Raw genomic sequence first — 22903 nt, 5'->3', positions numbered from 1 at the left:
TTATGCAGCCATAGATAACTAATAAGAGACTTCAAATAATTTGCTCCCCTCAAAAGGCAGACTTATATATACTACTGGAAACAATGTATAAAGTTGCCATTCTCTGTCCCCTGGTTTTGTTTAACAATTCTCCCCATAGGAGACATCACATGTCTGCTCTTCTTCTTGTATTACTCAACCAGCTTTTGTGGAAGCCATAGTATTTGTTTAGGGGTAACACTGAATGAACAAGATGAGTACACCTGAAACTATAAGAGACCAACCAAGGGGGATTTAAAATCTGCTCAAAAAGAACCAAGAGATAAGAAATCAAGGTGGCTGGAGAAGTAAAAAGTGGTTTCAAAGAAGAGGTAAAACATTTTCAGTATATTCTGCAGAGAATAAAATTGTTTTTCTAACCAAAAAAAGTAAACTAATATCAACTGAGAAATACTGAATTGGGAACAAGTGGAAGAACCAACCTTATATGTAGCAAATTTTCCTATCCTGCTCACATACACTTCTGTAAATTTGAAGATAATGCTGTAACAGTTTGGGAACTATTTGTCCTTGATCTAGTGAGCAGTGAGACCTTCTGGAACAGAAGGAAAGTGCGTCATCACAGCCCATAAACAATAAAGCCAACTGTCAACTGGAAATAAACATATATTGAGCACCTACTGTGTGCCAGGCAAGGGACTCTGCATGGGGAAAGGTGGCTTGCCTTAACCAGACTCCTCTCCCCAGGGTTGGCACCCCTCCTTTTCGCCCTGCTTGATACTCTTCCTCCACAAAATAGATGAGTAGGGGCAAGGAATCTAGACATAGAGCTAGAAGGAGAGGGGCAAATTCCTGTCACTACCACTAATGAGACTTCATAATAAACATGTAACATGAGTATAAACTAACGATTATATTCATTTTGCCATTTAATCTAAAAACAACTGCATTTTCTCCACTCCTCTCTAATTTCCAGCAATCTGCTTTTTTACCAAAATAAGGCTGGTCCTCCCCCTTCCTTGAGACTTGGTTTATTCTTCTCTGAAATGAGAGTAACTATGCTCCCTCGTGGGGTTGATCTGAGGATGTAATGACATCATGTGTGTGTGAGAGCCAAACCCTGTGAAAATTGAACTCTAGCATGTTAAAGGGGTGTGGAGAATGCAGGAGTCTCTTGAGGGAACAGACAATGGTGTAGTTTGCCAAGAGCACAGATGGCTTGGAAGAGAGGACTAGAAATGTAGCTTGGATCCATGGAGTGGGGAGCATTGAATGCCAGCTCAGGACTCTACAAATAATGTCAGAAACTCCAGCCTGGATAATGTGTTGGTTGGGGCAGGGGTGAGAATACTCTGGCATAAGAATAATAATATTATTTCAAGTGATAATGGCATACAAATGTTATCTTTTATCTCTTTCCACTTATTTCAAGATCTTATTTATTGTGGTTAATATGCAACATGTCTTATTTTCTAGAATTTTAACTCCTAAATTTCATCTCAAATGAAGCTGTATACATATATAACATTTGTATTTTACTCACAACTTTCTGACAACAATGTTATTCCAAGACCTTGGGAGATGGAGGGAAGTGACAGCCAGGGTAAGCAGTATGTCTTTCTATTGATAGGCAGTGGGATGCCTCTGAGAGTGTCTGGGTAATGAGATCACAACCAGCTTCAGGAATCCTCTTGGGGTTAATGAGCTTCCCAGGATCCCACGGAACTGACACAACCTGTGCTCAGTAAATATGACTTTCTTTCCTTCTGAGACTCTATCCCCACTCGTTACCCTAACCCCAAAGGTGTTCACTCCTGACACAGGCCCCTATGGGGGTCATGATTTATTTGTGGAAAATAAATGGTTCCATTTTGGGGTTAACAGTCACACCTCACATGAGACTTAGCACATGATCAGTGCTCAATAGATATTTTTTGAATGAATGAACAACGGATGGATAGGTAAATGGAAATTTGGCCACACTGCTCTCCCGCTGCCTCTTACCTCCAGCCATACTGGCATTCTTCCAGTCTCTTCTACTCACCATGCTCTCTCTGAACACATAGCCTTAAGCCTTCTCCCCAACCCCCAGCTCCAACCTAATTAGTCTCTATTCTTCTGTTACCTCTTAGCTCAATAATCCGTTCTCAGAGCAACATTCCTGACCACCTTGACTAGTCAAATCTCCCTATTTTATAGGCCCTCATAGCATCATGGACCCCTTCTTCCTCGTACTTGTCCTCACTGGCAAGTGCACTGTTGTATAGATATCTGCATGCTATTTGGCTCCCCTACTAGATTATGAGCTCCATGAAGACAGAGACCTTGTAGATGATTTTTGCTCGCATCTGTTTCCTCAGCATCTAGCACAGTGCCTGGCAACAAGTAGGCCCTCAATATGTATTTCGTGAATGAATGAGTAGGCATTTTTAGGTGGTCTTTAAAAAAATTGCCCTCCCCCCAGCAGGCCAGGCTGATATATACTACTAGAAGCACTGTCTGAGAATGCCTTCTGTCAAAGAGAAACAGAGCCAGACACCAGACAAAAGCAGTAAAGACAGATTTTTTGCAATAGGGGAAAAGAAACTTCAGTACAGAACTGGGCTCAATTATGAATACAACAAGGACAAGTGGGGATTTATAGCCAAAGAACAGAGTGAGAGAGTCAGCAGATGGAAAAATTACTAAGAGGAGACATCAAGGGGAGGGAGATTCTTTCTAAATTGACAACAGAATTTTTGCTAGAGGCAGGCCAAGGTGATAAGATATCAAGGGTGGGGGATGACTTCACAGGAGTCTTGCTAAAACTGGGATAGGCATGCCAAGGACACGATCACAGGTCAGGGTCCCAGAACAAGGCCTAATTATAAAGGGGGCTTAGAAGAGCCTGTCTAAAGTTTGGTCAAGGACAGAGTCTTTGTCAATTCCTCAGGCTGTTGTATTTTTATCATTATGACCTACCTTTCCTTTTAGTCTTCCCACAAAATATATCATATCTCCACTATTCTTTACTTATTACTCCATAGGCATTTAAAGTATTTCTTTGAGGTATAACTTATATTCATAAAGTTCACCCATTTTAAGTCTACAATTCAATGGCTTTTAGTAAATTTACAGAGTTGTACAAACCATCACCATAATCTAAGTTTAGGACATTTATCTCTAAAAGATCTTCCATGCCCATTTGCAGTCACCCTCCCATCCCCACCCCATAGGCACTTTTGAAGACCCTCATATTTGCTTAAGGATAAAAGATACAGCCTAACCATCAAACAAAAATCAAAACTACCACATGTGAATAATTTGAGAACCACCAAGTAAGAACTGTACAGTCTGATTATTTGCTTAAAAAGATTTAGGACAGGACAAATCAGTGTGAACTGAGGAATGAGAGGAAGTTTCAAGGAAGATGTAGAATATTGTAAGGCTTTGCTACAAGGAAAAATATGCAAAAATAAAAGGATAATAATATGAGTTTATAAATACTCACGCAAACAAAAGATCCAAGATGTTTTCAGAACTTTTAAAGTTCCAATATGGTGTTGTGACAGTTGGCTACTCAACAATGGGAGCTTCTATAACAGAAGAAAAAGGATTAATCACAAGCCATAAAAGTTGAATCAACACTCAACTGAAAATAAACATATATTGAGCACTCACTCTGTCCCAGGCAAGGGGCTCTGCATAGAGAAAAACCGATCACCACAGCTCACAAGAGGCCCCCTCCCACCTGATCTCTGGGCTTCCCTGGGGTGGGGTAGCACTGGGCATGAGAAGCACAATTCCCTGTGGGGCCAGCCCAAGAAGACCCACAGAGGGGACACCCAGGGAGGTTATAGGGCCATTCCTTCCCTGGCCTGTAGCCTGGTTTGGCCTTGGGCCTCTTACTCCTAGTGCCCAGCTGGACTGAAGGGAGCCAGAGGGGCTTGGGAGGGCAAGCGAGGTTCCCAGGTGATGAAATAAAAATTCACATTTTAAATTAAGACAAGAAAAATTTACACATAAAACCTTTTCTCTGCCCTTTGGCCTCCTTCCTCCCCTCTAGTGTGTATCTGCTTTATGCATTAACCAGACCTCCCCAGTGGCAGAAATACCTGCTCAATCATAAAGATCAATTTTTCTACTTCTGGCGCCAGCCATGTAGCTCCTTAGAATGTAACATTCCTTTATCAGTCCTGTAAGGGGTCACGATGATCCACCACTCACCTTGTATGTGTAGACATTTTTGCTGCACTTTATGTACAACATATATGCCAATATATCATTTCCCTTAAAGATAGTACAGAACAGACTGGTCATATGAGCTAGAGAGCTACTGGGCCACACCCAACGGAAATTAACTTAAATACTTACTTATTACCTTATTAATGTTACTAGCTCTATTACTTGTATTCTGCCTATTTTACAAGACTAATGTTTCTAGCGTTACCAAATGTATGAAAAATGTAAAATAGATAGCTAGTGGGAAGCAGCCGCATAGCACAGGGAGATCAGCTCGGTGCTTTGTGACCACCTAAAGGGGTGGGCTAGCGAGAGTGGGAGGGAGGGAGACGCAAGAGGGAAGAGATATGGGAACATATGTATATGTATAACTGATTCACTTTGTTATAAAGCAGAAACTAACACACCATTGTAAAGCAATTATACTCCAATAACGATGTTAAAAAAATAATAATGATGACTAGGCTACTTGAAACAATTGACCAAATATAGTTCTGTAAGATCAATGATTGTAATGTGTAACTCTAGATATGTGAAGAAGCAACAAGAAGGAATCTTTTCTTGGACCATAGCTGTCTAGTAAGACAGGTGGTCCAGAGACTTTTGGCTACTGTTAACAGGGCCTAGTTCAATAGTAGCACATTGAGTGGCCTATCAATGAAATCTTGATGACCTAGGAATGAGCATTCCTAGCACCGTTGGACAAAATGGTCATGAAATGCTTCCCAAACCTTTGTCAAAATTAAGACCAAAAGGGAGGGCATCATAAAATAAAGAATGTTGCCCACTATCCAGTTCTACAAGAATCAAGTTATTAGCCACTGCAGTCGCTGACCTACAGTACACCCTGAAATGAATTCAGGACAAAGATCAAGATGAGGCACTTTGTGCCCCGGGAAAACTGGCAAAACTGGCCCTCAGATAGTTTGATACTTCCAGGAGAAAATTTTATGAACCCAGTTTCTTGCATCTTCCCATACTTAGAAAAACACAAAAACCATTAACTAAGATATCTTTTCCTCTCAAATAGCAGTAACCTTCTACCAAGATGTGTGCTTGATTTCAAATACACTTTGTCAAATAAAAAATGTCAATGGCCATCTGGCTGTACAAGGATTGAGTCATTAGCCACTGCAGTCATTAGCCACATACCTTAAAAGGAGTTCAGGATAGAGATCAGGAATGAGGCACTCTGTACTGTGGGAAAACTTGCAGAACAGGTCTTCACATAGCTAGATATTTTCAGGAGAATTTTTTTATGAACCTGGATTCTTTCATCTTCCCCTACTTAGAAAAGCATGATAACCATTAACTAAGATAGCTGTTCCTCATGACTAGTAGCAACCTTCTACCGAGAGTGTGCTTGGCTGCACATAACCTCTTTGCCAAAATCACGTATATGCTGACTTCCTCTCTTATCTCTTCAGAGCAGTTCCTCAGAGCTATCTGAAAGGCTGTCTTCCAGGCTATAGTCCTCAGTAAGTACCCAAATAAAATTGAAACTCACAGCTTTCACATAGTGTGTTTTTAGTTCAGTTGACAGTTTTGGCAACCATGAAGAGACCCAGAGCAGACTTCTCTCCTTAGCTTGAACTCTACAAGGATCTGGAACCTTGGTACCAGCAGGACCCCTTGTGCCCATCCACCTTTTCAGTGAGTTCAGACAAATTTGAGTAAGCCTCTCCTGGTTCTTGGATCTCCTGATTATTGGTTCATGATCCAAATTGAGTTTTATTTGGCAGTGTATAACAGGTACCTGGCCCCCCCCAGTTGAAAGATACTGTGGGAGTCCTGTTGAAAGACACTGGGAAAAACGATGTCCCCCAGTTAAAAGATACTGGGGACCCTGGTTGAAAGACGCTAGGATTTACTCAGTTGAAAGACACTGAGTTGTCTGGACTGGGTGATTATGTGGGAGGTTGGCCTAATGTCTTTCCTAAACAAGGTGTGTCAAAAAGCCAGCCTCCAACTAACCCCCCATCCAGGCTAATATACATACAAAACTTATATTTACAAGTACTTACTTAATTGGAAATTAATGGAAATCTCACCCTGAAAATGGCCGAAATGAGGCTCTTTTATTGCGTATGCAGTTAAGTTACAGAAAGCTGACTTGGTAAAATATCTTTTCAGCATTTTGACCCTGAGGGAACAAGTCCTCCTAGAAGAACTTGTTTTTCTCTCCCTGTGCCTTGAGATATAAATGTTATAGCAGGGCTCTCAGGAACACTTACCTTATCAAGACCACCTCTAACTCCTGAGACTGAGAAAAAAAAGGAGAAAAACTCAAGTGAGTAAACTTAACTTACTATAACTGTTATTTATAAACTAGTGAGTTTATATTGGAATACTCGATTCATGACTAAGTTTTAAAAATAAAGCTGTAAGATCTCTGGCTGTATGTATGTCTATGTGTGTATATTATAAATATGATATGTCTCTACCTGTGGATGATATTACCAAAGTTAATTTGTAAATGAGTTCTATTTAATTGACTTGATAGAAATTAAGAACTTATATAAATTATCAGAAATATAAAAGAAATTAACCTAAATGAATTTAAGGTTCATGTGATCTGGAAAGTATTCAGTATTAAATTAATATCTGATATTAAAATTAGTTTAAGCTTGTTGGTTTCATTAATATAGACATTTCTTTAGATTCATTGACATTAAGTATAATACTTTTATTGTACCTAGGTTTACTGGAAGTCAAATAATATATCTGTTGCAAAATTTGTCAGCAAGAAGAATAACTTGGTATGATGAAAATTTTTATAAGTAAATTAAATATAAATGAGATAAGAGCTTTTAGGTAAACGCTTTAGGAATAATTATGTTTTAGGAATATCTAGTTAAAAATAGTCTCTCCAGATTTTGGTAACTTGAAACTTGAGTTTTGCTAAATTAAGGTAAATGATGGAAGTTTATTAACTGTAGAGTTCATTTCCAAATAAAATACGACATTGGAACATTAATTACTGAACATAAGCTTCCTTTTACAAAGAAAATAAAGATATTTAGGACTATTAATAAATATGTTTGGTGCCCCACTGAGACATTTTCTATAAGAAAACACATGTCTTTTAGAAATTATAAATAGTGATTATAAGTTTGCCAATCTACAGATTGCTAATGTAAAAGACAGTTCATAATTGCTTACTTCTTAGTTTTCATAGAAATTAAGGTTTTTAAGGGTTGAACATTCTAATTAATATATGTAACTAAAACTACTAAAAATTAATAAGGAAAACATTTTCATATGCAAGAAAAAAGAAAGGATAAGAAATAGAAATGCATTCTGTTAAGATAAAAGAAAGTAGTTTTATCCTAAAGCTGGTTATTCCTAAATGGGAAAGAAAATAAGGGACAAATTAATATGGAAATAGAAAGTTGTAAGATGTTTGTAAAAAAGAGGAAAAAGAACCTTTAGAGAGGAAGTCTCTATGTTCAGGACTGACTAGGATTAGAATAAATTTAACTGAGTAAGTGAATTTTAATATTAAAAGTAAGGTAGTGCAAAATCCAAATTTGGTTTTTCTCTCTGTTAAGAGAACAAAATTTTCTTGAAATATTGAGCTGCTTTTGACAACAGATTGTAAGTTACTTTACCTTTTAAATAATCTCTTGTACTTTCTGTATTTACCTTTGAAATCTTTTATTGTCACTTGGTTAGGTGAATAAGTATTATTTCACAGTGCCCGATGACCCTATTTGTCCAAATGTTTTAAAACCTTTTTGAGGGACTTCCTTGGTGTCACAGTGGTTAAGGATCCGCCTGTCAATGCAGGGGACATGGGTTCAAGCCCTACTCCAGGAAGATCCCATGTGTCGCAGAGCAAATAAGCCTGTGCGGCAAAACTACTGAGCCTGTGCTCTAGAGCCTGCGAGCCACAACTACTGAGACAACGTGCCTAGAGCCCGTGCTCTGCAACAAGAGAAGCCACCGTAGTGAGAAGCCCGTGCAGTGCAACGAAGAGTAGCCCCTGCTTGCCGAAACTAGAGGAAGCCCGCGTGCAACAATGAAGACCCAACGCAGCCAAAAATAAAATAAAATAAATAAATAAATAAATAACTTTTTGAGATTCCCAAAGATCATATTCTAATTGAAGTTCTTTTGACCTCTAGCCAGGTTTGGGATATTTCAGAGGTCCCCAGAGACATCTCAGAAAGAGATATTAAAATAATTAGGCTTATTTGGCATGTTAAATTACATAAGAAGCATTGTCAAATGAGTGATAAGCCTCCTAAGTTATACCGTATGGGTAAATGTTATTGATATAGATATTCTAGAAATTATATGGAATTCCTAAAAATCTGGTATGTCCTGGTAAAATATTATCATTCATAACTCTAGTTATTATCTTAAAATATTGTATGTCACAGCAGTAACCAAGTTTCTTTGTCAATTGCATTGTAATGAGGTCTTTTTTTTTTTTACTGAAGTATAGTTGTTTTACAATGTTGTGTTAGTTTCTGGTGTACAGCAAAGTGATTCAGTTACATATATTATTTATACAATATATATATATTCTTTTTCAGATTCTTTGCCATTATAGGTTATTACAAGGTATTGAATATATCAGTAGTTCCCTGTGCTATAAAGCAGGATCTTGTTGCTTACCTATTTTATATATAGTAGTGTGTATCTGTTAACCCCAAACTCCTAATTTATCCCTCGCCTCTCCTTTCCCCTTTGGTAGCCATAAGTTTGTTTTCTATGTCTGTGAGGCTGTTTCTGTTTTGTAAATGAGTTCATCTGTATCGTTTTTTTTAGACTCCACATATAAGTGATATCATATGATATTTGTCTTTCTCTGCCTTACTTCACTTAGTATGATAATATCTAGGTCCATCCATGTTGCTGCAAGTGGCATTATTTCATTCTTTTTTTTTTGACTGAGTAGTATTCCACTGTGTATATATCCCACATCTTCTTTATCCATTCACTGTTGATGGACATTTATGTTACTTCCATGTCTTGGCTATTGTAAATAGTGCTGCTATGAACATTGGGGTGCATGTATCTTTTCAAATTAGAGTTTTTGTCGTTTTTGGCCAGGAGTGGGATTGCTGGATCATATGGTAACTCTATTTTTAGTTTTTTAAGGAACTGCCATACTGTTCTCCATAGTAGCTCTACCAATTTACATTCCCACTAACAGTGTAGGAGGGTTCCATTTTCTCCACACCTGCTCTAGCATTTATTTATCATTTGTAGATTTTTGATGATGGCTATTCTAACTGGTGTGAGGTGATACTTCATTGTAGTTGTGATTTGCATTTATCTAATAATTAGTGCTGTTGAGCATCTTTTCATGGGCTTGTTGGCCATCTGGATGTCTTCTTTGGAGAAATGTCTACTTAAGTCTTTTGCCCATTTTTTTGTTAGGTTGTCTGGTTTTTTGATATTGAGCTGTATGAACTGTTGTATATTTTGGAAATTAATCCCTTGACAGTCGCATTGTTTGCAAATATTTTCTCCCAATCTGTAGGTTGCCTTTTCATTTTGTTTATGGTTTCCTTTGCTGTGCAAAATCTTATAAGTTTGATTAGGTCCCATTTGTTTATTTTTGCTTTTATTTCTTTTGCTTGGGGTACTGACCTCAGAAAACACTGCTACCATTTACGTCAGAGAATGTTTTGCCTATGTTCTCTTCTAGGAGTTTTATGGTGTCATGTCTTATACTTAAGTGTTTAAGCCATTTTGAGTTCATTTTTGTGTATGGTGTGAGGGAGTGTTCTAACTTCATTGATTTACATGCAGCTGCCCAGGTTTCCCAACATCACTTGCTGAAGAGACTGTCTTTTCTCCATTGCATATTCTTACCTCCTTTGTTGAAGGTAATCAGGTCTTTGTGCCTTTTGTCATTCATAGACAGTTACTGTTTTACTCTGATACCTTTGCAAAAATGCTTCATCTGCAAAAAGATTCATAGAAAGGACTTTTTGACAAGTATATGTTTCTGACAAATTTCAGATCATACCACTGAATTGGATACGAAATTAAATAATTCTAATGGAAACCCTGATGGCTTCATAAAACTGTTAACAAGAGATTAAGAATTAGCTACATAAGACTGAATGAACTGATGAATATGCTTATAACTTTATGGGGTTTTTTCGTCTGAAATATTACTGGGTTTTAATCTGTGTTTTGCAGATATGAGGAAACCTTTCTCCTTAAGCTAATTATGACTTACAGCAATTTGGTAAATTATACCTTTGTAAGCAGAACTGAAACATTTATCTTTTCTCTCTACATGATCCCTCCAGAAACTGGAAATTCTTAGGTTCCCAACAGCCTTACCAGGTGAATAAGAAAGGCCACCTCCTGACAGGTGAGGAATCTCAAGATATCTTGGGGACCTCAAGAAGAGAGGAATTTATCCAAATCTATAGATACTGCAGGTAGAATCTGATGGCAAGCCCTTGCCATGGCTTTCCTGGCCTTGAGAGGCCTTTTGACACTTGAATCTGAGATTCGTTATGAAAAGTTCCAGCAAAGCCAATTTTTTTAAAAGCCTGTATGACTAATTACACATATGTAAATAATCAGGCCAAGTTTATTGAAACCAGACTTATTTTGCAAACAAATTAGCCTTAATTTGGCTATATTTGGTAGAAATAAGGGTAATTTTAGAGGGAAAAAATTATGTTTCAATAGTAAACCTTTGTGAACATTCTCTGACATAAATCATACCAATGGTTTCTTAGGTCAGTCTCCTGAGGCAATAGAAATAAAAATAAAAATAAACAAATGGGACCTAATCAAACTTGTAAGCTTTTGCACAGCAAAGGAAACCATTAAAAAAAAAACAAACGAAAAGACAACCTACAGAATGGGAGAATATACTTTCAGATGATGCGACAGACAAGGTCTTAATCTCCAAAATACACAAACAACTCATACAACTCAACAACAAGAAAACAAACAACCCAATTGAAAAATGGGTGGAAGACCTTAACAGACATTTCTCCAAAGAAGACATACAGATGGCCAGTAGGCACATGAAAAGATGCTCAACATCGCTAATTAATTATCAGAGAAATGCAAATCAAAACTATAATAAGGTACCACCTCACACTGGTCAGAATGGCCATCATTTAAAAGTCTATAGATAACAAATGCTGGAGAGGATGTGAAGAAAAGGGAACCCTCCTACACTGTTGGTGGGAATGTAAGTTGGTACAGCCACTATGGAAAACAGTATGGCAGTTCCTCAGAAAACTAAAAATAGAATTACCATATGATCCAGCAATCCCATTACTGGGAATATACCCAGGCAAAACTATAACTCAGAAAGATACATGCACCCCTATGTTCATAGCAGCACTGTTCACAATAGCCAAAACATGGAAAAAACCTAAATGTCCATCTACAGATGAATGGATAAAGAAGATGTGGTATTTACAATGGAATACTACTCAGCCATAAAAAGGAATGAAATAATGCCATTTGCAGCAACATGCATGCAACTAGAGATTATCATACTAAGTGAAGTAAGTCAGAAAGAGAAAGACAAATATCATATGATATCACTTATATGTGAAATCTAAAATATGGCACAAATGAACCTATCTACAAAACAGAAACAGACTCAAAGACATAGAGAACAGACTTGTGGTTGCCAAAGCGGGGTGGGGAGGGAGAGAGGTAGACTGGGAGTTTGTGGTTGGTAGATGAAAACCATTACATTTAGAATGGATAAACAACCAGGTCCTAATGTATAGCACAGGGAACTATATTGAACATCCTGTGATAAACCGTAATGGAAAAGAATATAAAAAAAGAATGTATATATGTGTATAACTGAGTCACTTTGCTGTACAGCAGAGATTGGTACAACATTGTAAATCAATTATACTTCAATTTTGAAATTTTTTTTAAAACTTAAAAAAATATATATACTTTTGTGGATATTAAGTTCTAGCACTGAGGTTTGGTATTCACTGCCTAAGACTCACTTCCTAGATGGCTCCTTGTTGCAATGTTACACTATTATAAAGCTTAATTGAATTATTTTTTTAAATTTTTTAAACATCTTTATTGGAGTATAATTGCTTTACAATGCTGTGTTAGTTTCTGCTTTATAACAAAGTGAATCAGTTATACATATACATATGTCCCCATATCTCTTCCCTCTTGCGTCTCCCTCCCTCCCACCCTCCCTATCCCACCCCTCTAGGTGGTCACAAAGCACCGAGCTGATCTCCCTGTGCTATGCGGCTGCTTCCCACTAGCTATCTGTTTTATGTTTGGTAGTGCATATATGTCCATGCCACTCTCTCACTTTGTCCCAGCTTACCCTTACCCTTACCCGTATCCTCAAGTCCATTCTCTAGTAGGTCTGCATCTTAATTCCCGTCTTGCCCCTAGGTTCTTCTGACCATTTTTTTCTTTTTCTTTTATTTTTTTTTTAGATTCCATATATATGTGTTAACATACAGTATTTGTGTTTCTCTTTCTGACTTACTTCACTCTGTATGACAGTCTCTAGGTCCATCCACCTCATGACAAATTATTAAAAGGACATTCTAAGTTTGTTTCTGAAGCTTATCACAGTAATCTATCTTTGGATGAAGATCAGATGTCCCATGACCTGCAACTAGGAGATTATGCATACTGGAAAAGACATCATTTAAAGGGCTATCTCCAACCTAGATGGAAGAACACTTATCAGGTTCTCTTAACTAGCTCATACACAGAAAAACTGAAGGGAATTGACTCTTGGATTCATATTTCTCACTTAGAAAGTGCTCCTGCATTGGACTGGTCTATAGAGAGGACTGCTGACTTCAAAATCACCTTAAAACAATGCTCAAACCGAGGAGAAACTACACCCATACCAGGATGAGAAGAAGATGGCATCAGAAGCAGAAAGCTATCCCAAGGTACTGGACCTGAGCCGAATGATTATTTACAGTACTTTCTTAATTTCTTGGATTTTTGCGTAAATCAATGTTTTCCTGTCATGGGCACAAATCCTATGCAGAGTTTAAAAATTAATCCAGTTTTTGGGTTTATGGTCAATTACCTACATCCAGTACTTCTGGGTTACCTTGGTGGATTTCTCCTCTCCAAGGCCCTAATTGGATGGCCCTTAGGAAATTTATTCTACAAGAAAGAAGTTATAGCTCTGTTTGGGCCACTATTGATATTACTAGCTGGGACCCCCTCACTTGGCCAATCTGTCATACTTGCTCTGACCATGACCATAAATATGACTTTTCTTTTAAAGTTACTCAAGCTCAGTCAGAGCAATGAGCTAAATTTCAGTCAAAGAATATAACCTTCCTCAGTTATGGGATGGATTAATATGACTAACATCAGGCTACAGTCATCTAAGTTTAAAGCCCCCTAATGTTGGGAACAATTGAATCATACTAAGGATAATCAGTCTAATAACTAAGGATAATCAGCCTAATAACATACTAAGGATAATCAGCCTAATAACAGTAGGTAATTGAGCTGGGTGCCTTATGAATAATGACAATATATCATTACCTTAAAGATAGAGATTGGTATGGAACAGAACAGGTCAGATGACCTGGGGATATACTGGGCCACACCTAATGGAAGTTCTTAGCATAAGTATTTATTTATAACCCTATTAATGTTACTAGCTGGGAATTCCCTGGTGGTTCAGTGGTTAGGACTCCATGCTTTCACTGCTGAGGTTGCAGGTTCAATCCCTGGTCAGGGAACTAAAATTCCACAAGCTGCACGGCGTGGCAAAAAGAAAAATGTTACTAGCTATATTACTTGTATTCTGCCTATTTTACAAGATTATTGTTTTTTGCATTACCAAAGTATGACTGAGCCTCTGATAAAATGATGACTAGGCGACTTGAAACATCTGACCAAATATAGTTCTATAAAATCAATGATTATAATAGTGTAACTCTAGATATGGGAAGAAGCAACAAGAGGGAATCATTTCCTGGAACATAACAGACTAGTAATACAGGTGGTCCAGAGACTTTTGGCTACTGTTAAAAGGGCCTAGTCTAGTAATAGCACATTGAATGGCCTATCAATGAAATCCTGGCCTGACCTGGGAATTAGCATTCCTAACACTGTGGGACAAAATGGTCATAAAACGCCTCCCAAACTTTGGTCACATTTATGACAAAAAGGGGGCACGGCCAACTGAAGAAGGTCACTCACCATCCACTTCTACAAGGATTCAGTCATTAGCCACTGAAGTCACCGACCTTTAACACACTCTAAAAGGAGGTCAGGGTAGAGATCAGGAATGAGGAACTCTGTGCTCTGGGAAAACTAGCAGAACAGAGCTTCATATAGTTAGATATTTTCAGGAGAAATGTTTTATGAACCTGAATTCTTTCATCTTGTGCTACTTAGAAACGCACTGTAACCATTAACCAAGATATCCATTCCTTGGGGCTAGCTGCAACCTTCTACCAAGATGTGTGCTTGGTTGCAGGCAGCCCCTCTGCCAAAATCGTACGTGCTGACCTCTCCCCTTACCTCTTGGGAGCAGTTCTTCAGAGCTCTCTGAGAAGCTGTTTCCAGAGCTATAGTCCTCAGTTAGTCCCCAAATAAACCTGAAACTCACAGCTCTCACTTTTTGTTTCTCTAAAATCCCCCCCTTCACCTCTTTGGAACAGTGCTCAAAACTCTGAGAGACGGGTCGCCCAGGTTATAAACCTCAGGTTGGCTTGAATAAAATTTTCCATTTCTGGGCTTCCCTGGTGGCGCAGTGGTTGAGAGTCCGCCTGCCGATGCAGGGGACACGGGTTCATACCCCGGTCCGGGAAGATCCCACATGCCGCGGAGCGGCTGGGCGTGTGAGCCATGGCCGCTGAGCCTGCGCGTCCGGAGCCTGTGCTCCGCAACGGGAGAGGCCACAACAGTGAGAAGCCCGCGTACCGCAAAAAAAAAAAAAAAAATTCCATTTCTTTCTTAAATTGACTATTGATTAATTTTTTTCACCTACAGGGGCCAGACTTAGCACGCCCTGGGTGTTTACCAAAGTAGCTGTCTCCCCTCTCCGAGCTGGGAAGGGACTCCAAAAACCCCTTCCTCCCGGAAGCCACGGGCATCAGTCACCACGCTAACCACGCCCCCTCAGCCACGGCCCGTCCCAGGGTGGCCATTGCCAGGCTTCTTCCCCATCCTGCTTGGGAAAGGAAATATACTGGGGGCGGAGAGTGGGAGGATCGAGGGTCTCTGGAAAGCGGAAGGGGAGAGGAAATAATGAATTCTTATCAAATTCTTTCTCCGTCCTCCTGAGGCGCCCCTACCTGACCCTCTCCCCGACACTCGCAGGCTAGCAGTGGGGAAAGGGAACTTCGGTCGGGGGAGCGATAGAAGAGCTCGACCCAGCGCTGGTCAGCGCCACCCTCCTCCCTCATGTATCAGGGCACGGGTACCCTTCCACCATCCCCTGAGGATCTGAGACATTTCCTTCTCTTTCCCTGGCCAGACGTCATTTCCTCCACTCTCCAGCATCCTGCTTCTTTCCCAAAGGCAGGGTTGATTCCTACCCTCGCTGAGACTCAGTTTCCTCCTCTCTGAAGTAATGACGTGCGTGCATGAGAAACGAGCCCTGTGTGAAGGAGGGAGGGAGGCAGAGAGGGAGGGAGAAAAAGGACTTTTGGAAAAAGTCCTTCCACCAGGCTCCAGGCACAACCTAACCCCCTCACCTCCCAAGTGGGGTCTTGCACCACACTAAACTGGTGACCCCATAGACGTGCGTGTTTTGTATTCACAAGACTGAATTTTGGTCAGTGTGGGAGCAGGTTGTGAAATGGCCCTTGTGACAGTCCCAGCCTGTATCAGGCACAGCAAGTGGAATTTCATTCCATCAGCAGCTGTTTTGCAACAGTGCTCAAGGCCCAGCTTGGAGAAATCTTCATTTCTGCTGACAGATTAGGCATTTTCACTGAAGGAAAATGACCTTGATTTGTAAATGAACTTGCAGTGCATTTTCATATCAATTCGCGGGGTGGGGGGTACGGGCTGTCAAGGTACAAAAGATGTGCTGTGGGCTTCCCTGGTGGCGTAGTGGTTGAGAGTCCGCCTGCCGATGCAGGGGATGCGGGTTCGTGCCCCGGTCCGGGAAGATCCCACGTGCCGCGGAGCAGCTGGGCGCGTGAGCCATGGCCGCTGAGCCTGCGCGTCCGGAGCCTTTGCTCCGCAACGGGAGAGGCCACAGCAGTGAGAGGCCCGCGTACCACAAAAAAAAAAAAAAAAAAAAAAAAAGATGTGCCGTGTTTACAGATAGGATTGTCTCTGGCTTACTGACCTCCTTTATGGTTGGATGAATAAATGTAGAAATAAATGAATGGGTGAATAAGGAAATCCATACATAAACCAGTGGTTCTGAGCATCAGAATCACCTGTAGGGCTTGTTAAAACACAGATTTTGGGACCCACCCCCAGAGTTTCTGATTCAGTCAGTCTGGGATGGGGCCAGAGAACTCGCATTTCTAACAAGTTCCCTGGTCTGCTGATTGCTGGTCCAGGAGCGGTTCCCACTGGCATAAGCTATCAGTGGAGACTCCCTTAGGCCATGATTGTTGTCACTGCAAACTTTCGGCCTGATTCTGCCAAGTAGCCCAAGGGGCAGTCTAAAATGAATCCTGACTTGGTTGCAGGGTATGGGTGGGTTGCCCACTTTACCTCCCAGCAAACTCTCCCAGGTAGTGTTAGTGTTAGATTTAAGAGAGTTAGAGGTGTTTGTGTGTGTGTGTGTGTACACAAGCATCTGTGCTGCTGTCCCCACAGGTACTGCTATCCCTTTTCACACCTCTAGTGCTGACCGCCGGCCTTCTCCAGGGTCTCTCTCTTTTAACTGCTTCCCTGAGCCCCTCTGAGTTTTCTTCTCCAGCACAGAGGAAGCAAACACCATTGATGGCCAGGCTCAGCCAATCCTTTCCCAGGGTTTGGTGACATCTAGTGGCTAACTGGAGAATCTTTGCTTACACTAAGAGAATGTTCTGGAAAATTAACTGAGCAGCCTGGAAGGCAAAAACACCTACTTGTGAACCCTCTGCAAAAGCCCTCCTGAAGGCCTTAGGAGGGCAAGGTAAATGACTGGCTCAGTATGACATGAGTTGAAATGGATATCTTGCTCTCTTGGCAGCTGTGACAGAAATTAGAAGTCATCAAAGAATCTCAAATCACCACCCACTGTATCCTCAGCATGAATGGTTTTCAATAAAAAGTGTCCTTGAATAAAACGGAGTCAGGTACTACCAATTTGGTATTTGCTTCCCTTCTCAGAGCGTTTCTCTGGGCCTCAAGCTCTGAACAGACCAAGGATTTCCAGGCTAGTCACGAGATCTACAAAAAGATCTATTGAAGTTCAGGTGCATCTGGTACTGACCTGAGGGCGTCCAGACCTGAAGGTCATTGAGAGGTGTTAATGGCCACTATGATATGGGCAGAAGTGTAAGATAATCCCAGATGTCACGTTTTCAAAGTTCTCATGGGAGGTGCAAGATATTATAAATAGTCAAATGCAATTTATACTTTCATAGAAAGCTTAAACTACTTGTTACAGGAAAGTAAGGGGCAATCGGGGATCATGAAGGAAGCAGCTTCTTAGAGTTGCCATTTCAGGGTTTATAGGCCTGTAGCCATTAGAGAACTATGATGGATCACAAAACATGGTCTTGAGACCTGCAGGATCAGCAGATTCTCAAGCACCACCCCCGAACTACTGAATTTCAGAAACTCTAGGAGTGGGCCCCAGTAATCAATGTTTTAACAAGCCCCATAGATGATTCCGGTGCACACTAAAGTCTGAGAACCATTGGTTTAAAACAAGCATTAAATGCCCCCTGAAAAACCTTGAATAGTGTTTAGAGACTATTAATGAATTCATGGAGGAAACTGAATTATTTCTATGGTAACATAGGCCTACTTCTTCTTTTAAACATATAAAGGTGTCTTAGATCTTCTAATTTATGGTTAAATGAAAGGAACAAGATTATTTATTTGCCTTTACTTCTTTGGATTTTGGAGTGTGCTGTCTTGATAAAGTACAATGTCTCCAGAGTAGCTCAATAGTCCTGTGGATGTGGTGAGGATAAATGTAGAAAAAAAACAGAAAAATGCTCCATCTTAATATTAATCTAAGGAACACAAATTAAAATAATAACGGGATACCACTTTTCAACTAACAAACTGGCCAAGATCAAGCAGAATAATGTGTTTCATTGAGCAGGCTATGGGGGAAAATGTTTTTAAAAAATACACTCCTAGTGGAAACACAAAGTACCATAATCTTTCTGGCAATACAAATCAGAAGGCTTAAAAATGTGTGGACCTTTGACTAACTAAGCAATTCCACTTCTAGGAATATATCTTAGAAATAATTAATGATATGTGCGATAATGTATTATAAAGATGCTAAGGTATATTTATAATAATTAAAAAATTTAAAACAATTTAAATTTCATCAGCACAGGACTGTATAAAAGAAATGGCTCATATGATAGAACATAATAAAAATCAAGCTATACAAGATTTTTCCAGTTTTCAAAAGGAAGATTTATTTAACAAGTTTCACTTAGTACAATACATCTAATGGAAATCACAATACAAGGAAAGATTTAAACCAAAGCCTCAGAATTTCATACAAACGACATGACCAAACTCCTAAAGTATTGGTATTACATCTCAAAATTGTCCCAGAGCGTTTTTTTTTTAAAAAAAAGTAAAAGTGTACACTCACGTGCCTTATAGGATATTAAACCAAAAAGCTAGAATTAACAAACATGCCAAATGTTTTCACTTTAAATCGTAGACACAGCTCCTATATTTGAGTTTTACAGAAAAGCATGTTTCTCAACATGCATCCAAAGTTTTCAATGTATTGTGGTATAAGAGCAACATTTAACATAAGTGAAATTGCTTTAACCTAAATACGCTTACTGCTTAGGTACACTCCTACAACATAACTAACTTGAGGAAAGCTGAAAGTTGTTTTAACAGTTATGGTCAATACTGAACTTTGTTATTACATCCTAGGTGAATGTTTCAGTGTTCAAAATTACTGAGCTTGAAGTTTTAAAACAATCTTGACTTCCACTTTACAGTAAGCATGAATCACAAGCCTGTAATGCGAAACCGTTGAACTTAATTTTTGTTTGTTTTCTTAAAAAAAAAGGAGAAAGCAAAAGGAAGAAAGGAAGAAAGAAAGAAAGAAAGGGGGAGGGAGGGAGGAAGGGAGGGAGGAAAAAGAAAAGGAAGCTAGCTGACCAAGAGTGATCAGAATCAATGATATTTCCCATCTACTAATCATACTGGATATGCCTGACATCATTCCCATTCTAGTCAACTCCCATAAATGCACAGCTGTTATTTGTTGCTGTTGTTTAGTACTCCTTCTCTAAGCGAGGTTTGATTGATAGTCACTGGAGTTTTCCTGCAGAACTTGGTCATATCCACTCATACTGCTCTGACCACCATAACCACCTCCGTAACCACCACTCAGCTGCTGGCTAGCAGGACCTCCGTAACTAGACTGGTTGGATATGCCCATCCCTCCCATCATTTGGCTACCATAAGCACCACCACTTGCCCCTGCTGTAGAATTCAAAAAGAGCTCTACGTAGCTGTGATCATAAGCACCCCCACTTGTGCCTGCGGTAGAATTCAAGAAGAGCTCCACATATCTGTGTTGCATGTTAGCTTTGTCTTTTGCCATAGCTGCCACAGCATCTTCATGAGTAGCAAATTCAACATCTGCCTCACCAGTAACTCTGCCATCGGGTCCAATTTCAATGTGTACTCTCATGGGGTTAAGAGGTGAGAAAAAATTGTAAATATCATTCTCAGTGGCTCTGTAAGGTAATCCCCTCATGTGTACACAGTGCCCTGTGGTGCTCTGAAAACTGGACCCACCATCTCCATATCTATGATCAGACATTCCTGAAAAACAGTAATTGAGGTCTCTTCCAAATCTATCAGACCCAAAGCCATACCCATCATTATAGCCACCATAGTCATCATAGCCTCCATACCCTCCACCATAGGCACCCCGCCTCATCCTTTCAAACCCAGCCCCTCTGCCAATGCTATTATACCCCCTGCCAGCCCCTGGCCTATCATAGGGACCCGGTCGCTGCATAGCCATGAGCTTTCGAGGGGGATCGTAGTGGGTTCGCACTTCAGCTCGGCTACTCTTGAAGATTTCAATGTACCTGTGCCCTATTCTTTCCTTGTGTTTCTTTAAGGCCTTTTCAGCTATCTCCTGTGAAGCAAATTGCACAAAGGCCTCCCCTGTGCTCCGCCCCTGAAAGTCCACCGGCAGTGTCATCCCATTTGGCACAATTTCCAACCCAGAAAAGAACTGAACAATCTCTTCCTTGCTACAGCCAAATGGGAGTCCTCTAAGCCGGACGAAGCCATCATTGGCAGTATCAGGACTATTTGGACCTGTATGCTTCAACACCCAATCCATTTCAACACTGTTGGACTTGAACACTTCAACGTATCTGTGTCCCATGGTTTCTCTGTCCTTCTTCAGAGCCAATTTCACTTCATCTTCGGACTCAAGTTCGACAAACGCTTCACCACTTGGTCTGCCTTCTCTGGTGTAGATGAAACGAATACCTGATGTGCCATTTTGGATTTTGCAATCGGAGAAGAAGCGCATCACTTCATCAGCTGAGCAGGACCAGGGCAGGCCCCTGACCTTCACCACGAACCCCTCCCTGCCTTCTGTGCTCAGCATCATGGTGACTGTTGGGCTCTTGCTGGCAGGCTCGGTTCAGTGTAATTTCGGTGTAGCTGAAAAAAATTAAGACTAATTGTCATGGAAAAATGTTCACAATACGGTAAGAGAAAAAACCAAACTATTGATAGAAAACTCAATTACGCTGACAGCTTTTTTGTAAGGCATTTGTATAAACAAAAAGACTTCACCAAATTTCTAAGTCATTCGTTCAACAACTATTTATTTGATACCTATTATGTGCTGGATACCATTAATGGTGGCTATTTCTGGGTAGTAAGATTATGGGAGCTTTCTGTTTCAGAGAATGTTTTTTTTGGCCATTTCTGTATGTTCTAAGTTTTCCACATTGATCATATATAAACACATAGTCAGAAAACATATACAAAAGATGAAAAGATATACAAAGTGAATGGCAACAAAATCAGTGGAAGACGTCAACAAAGATGGTTATATCTGATTACATAAAAATGAAAAACTTTGTTACATCAAAAGTAAGATTAAACATAAAAGACAAACAATACACTTCAGAAGATACCTACAACAAATACTATCCTTATTATATAAAAAAACCTCATACAAATTAATAAAATCATCGAAATATTAAGGCCAAAGAGGTAAGTGGAAAAAAGACATTATAGAGCATTCACACCTTCATTTTACATTTTTCAGTTGCCAGGTCCAGAACTTGGCTCTGGCATACAAGGCTCAAAAAGCCCAGAAAGGGCTTATGGTCCTACAGAGGCACTGTACATCTTTACTAAAGACAAAAAGGGCAAATAAACATTATCCCTGCTATGACATAATTCTGTGCAGGGTGAAAGGGTGTTATAAAGCAGGGACTGGTTGGTCAATTCTATCAGTGTAGAATGGTTAAATGAAAGGACTAACTGGCTCAGGGATCCACAAATTCTTAAAATTATGATGGAGCATAAAATAGAAGGAGGCAAGGCAAGAGATAAGGCTGGCTAGGTAGATATCGATCCAGGAGTTCTTTTGAGACAAAGGCTAAGGACATTTTAAGGGTTTTAAACAGGGGACTGAGGGGAGAAAAGTGAGGAGAGGGAAGTGAAGGGAGGAAAGAGAAGAAGGAAAGTGAGGGCAGGAGAGTGAAGTAATCAGAACCTTTCAGAAAGATCACCATGGTTACAGTGTAGCAGTCACAGAGGGGACTGGGGTGACACTAGCAAGAGCAGTTAGAACTCTGTCTCTTAGAGATATGTTAAGGGATTCACCTAAGGCAACAGCAGTTTAAAAAAAGGGGGGAGGAAAGATATGATCTACACATTCAAAGCAGTGGACTCTGTGGGACTTGGTAACAGAGTAAATATACCGCCAATACAGGTGTGAAGATACAGGAGAAGAGTCTGGGAAATGTTCAAACCTCATCAATCATCAGAAATACAAGTTAAAACCAGAATTAACTGCCATTTTTCACCCATCAACATAGTGAAGTTAAGCAGGGAGGATAAGTCAATACTGATATTCAGGGTTCACAAACTAATATACTCCCAGAGGAGTGAAAGTTCATACAGTATCTCTGGAAAGCAATTTGGAAATATGTATCACGCCTTTTGATACAGTAAACCCACTTCCAGCTATGTGCCCTAAGGAGAGGATCTGAAATTCAGACAAAGATTTACGGAGCTATATATTCTTTGAAAGGTATTTTAGTAAGAAAGATAAAATATTACACACTTTAAAAATTATAAAAATAATAACATGAGAAATTACTTATGCTATAATCTTAAGTGACCCAAGATCATAACTGTTTTATAATCTCAACTATGAAAAAGATATATGTTCACATATCCTTCGATCATGTTAGAATTCCTTCCATGAACCTGGTCAACAGAAATACTCACAAATGTTCACTGCCACACTGTTAGTAATGGCAGAAAATTAGAAACCTAATTATCCATCAATAGGGGGATGGCTGAGTGAATTACATTTTATCCTTAAAACAGAATGCTGTGCAGCTGTTTAAAA

At 39.8% G+C, this 22903-nt stretch overlaps 1 protein-coding gene and 1 pseudogene across 4 annotated transcripts in view; both read right to left on the bottom strand.

Moving 5' to 3' along the window:
- The window catches only part of LOC307069748 (sodium/potassium-transporting ATPase subunit beta-3-like), a 28401-nt pseudogene extending 12820 nt beyond the window's left edge, over positions 1–15581 (bottom strand). The window contains exons 1-3 of the transcript in view: positions 15471–15581; positions 14695–14845; positions 6435–6463 (exon numbers count right to left, since the gene is read on the bottom strand). The product of the transcript in view is annotated as a sodium/potassium-transporting ATPase subunit beta-3-like (transcript). The remainder of the gene's footprint in view (positions 1–6434; positions 6464–14694; positions 14846–15470) is intronic.
- A 3813-nt stretch (positions 15582–19394) lies between these two features.
- HNRNPH2 (heterogeneous nuclear ribonucleoprotein H2) lies at positions 19395–21025 on the bottom strand. Of its 3 annotated transcripts, none has more exons than XM_079728165.1 (2): positions 20520–21025; positions 19395–20222 (listed from the first exon to the last, which is right to left on the bottom strand). In XM_079728165.1, the coding sequence occupies exons 1-2, from the start codon at positions 20915–20917 to the stop codon at positions 19568–19570; spliced, it is 1053 nt and encodes a 350-aa protein (XP_079584291.1). In that variant the 5' UTR covers positions 20918–21025; the 3' UTR covers positions 19395–19567. The 3 variants fall into 3 exon arrangements, with proteins under 3 accessions (XP_079584291.1, XP_079584290.1, XP_079584289.1); XM_079728164.1 differs by having other exon boundaries at positions 19395–20664; positions 20794–21025; XM_079728163.1 differs by having other exon boundaries at positions 19395–21025.
- Positions 21026–22903: the final 1878 nt, after the last annotated feature.

This window comes from Hyperoodon ampullatus (genome assembly GCF_949752795.1).
Source record: "Hyperoodon ampullatus genome assembly, chromosome: X".
NCBI classification, from domain to species: Eukaryota; Metazoa; Chordata; class Mammalia; order Artiodactyla; family Ziphiidae; genus Hyperoodon; species Hyperoodon ampullatus.
The sequence above is the reverse complement of the archived record's forward strand: the minus strand, read 5'-3'. Positions and strand labels throughout refer to the sequence as shown.

Bases quoted from the DNA above. Each gene is read 5' to 3' on its own strand.
- HNRNPH2 (XM_079728163.1), bottom strand. From the start codon at position 20,917: ATGATGCTGAGCACAGAAGGCAGGGAGGGGTTCGTGGTGAAGGTCAGG.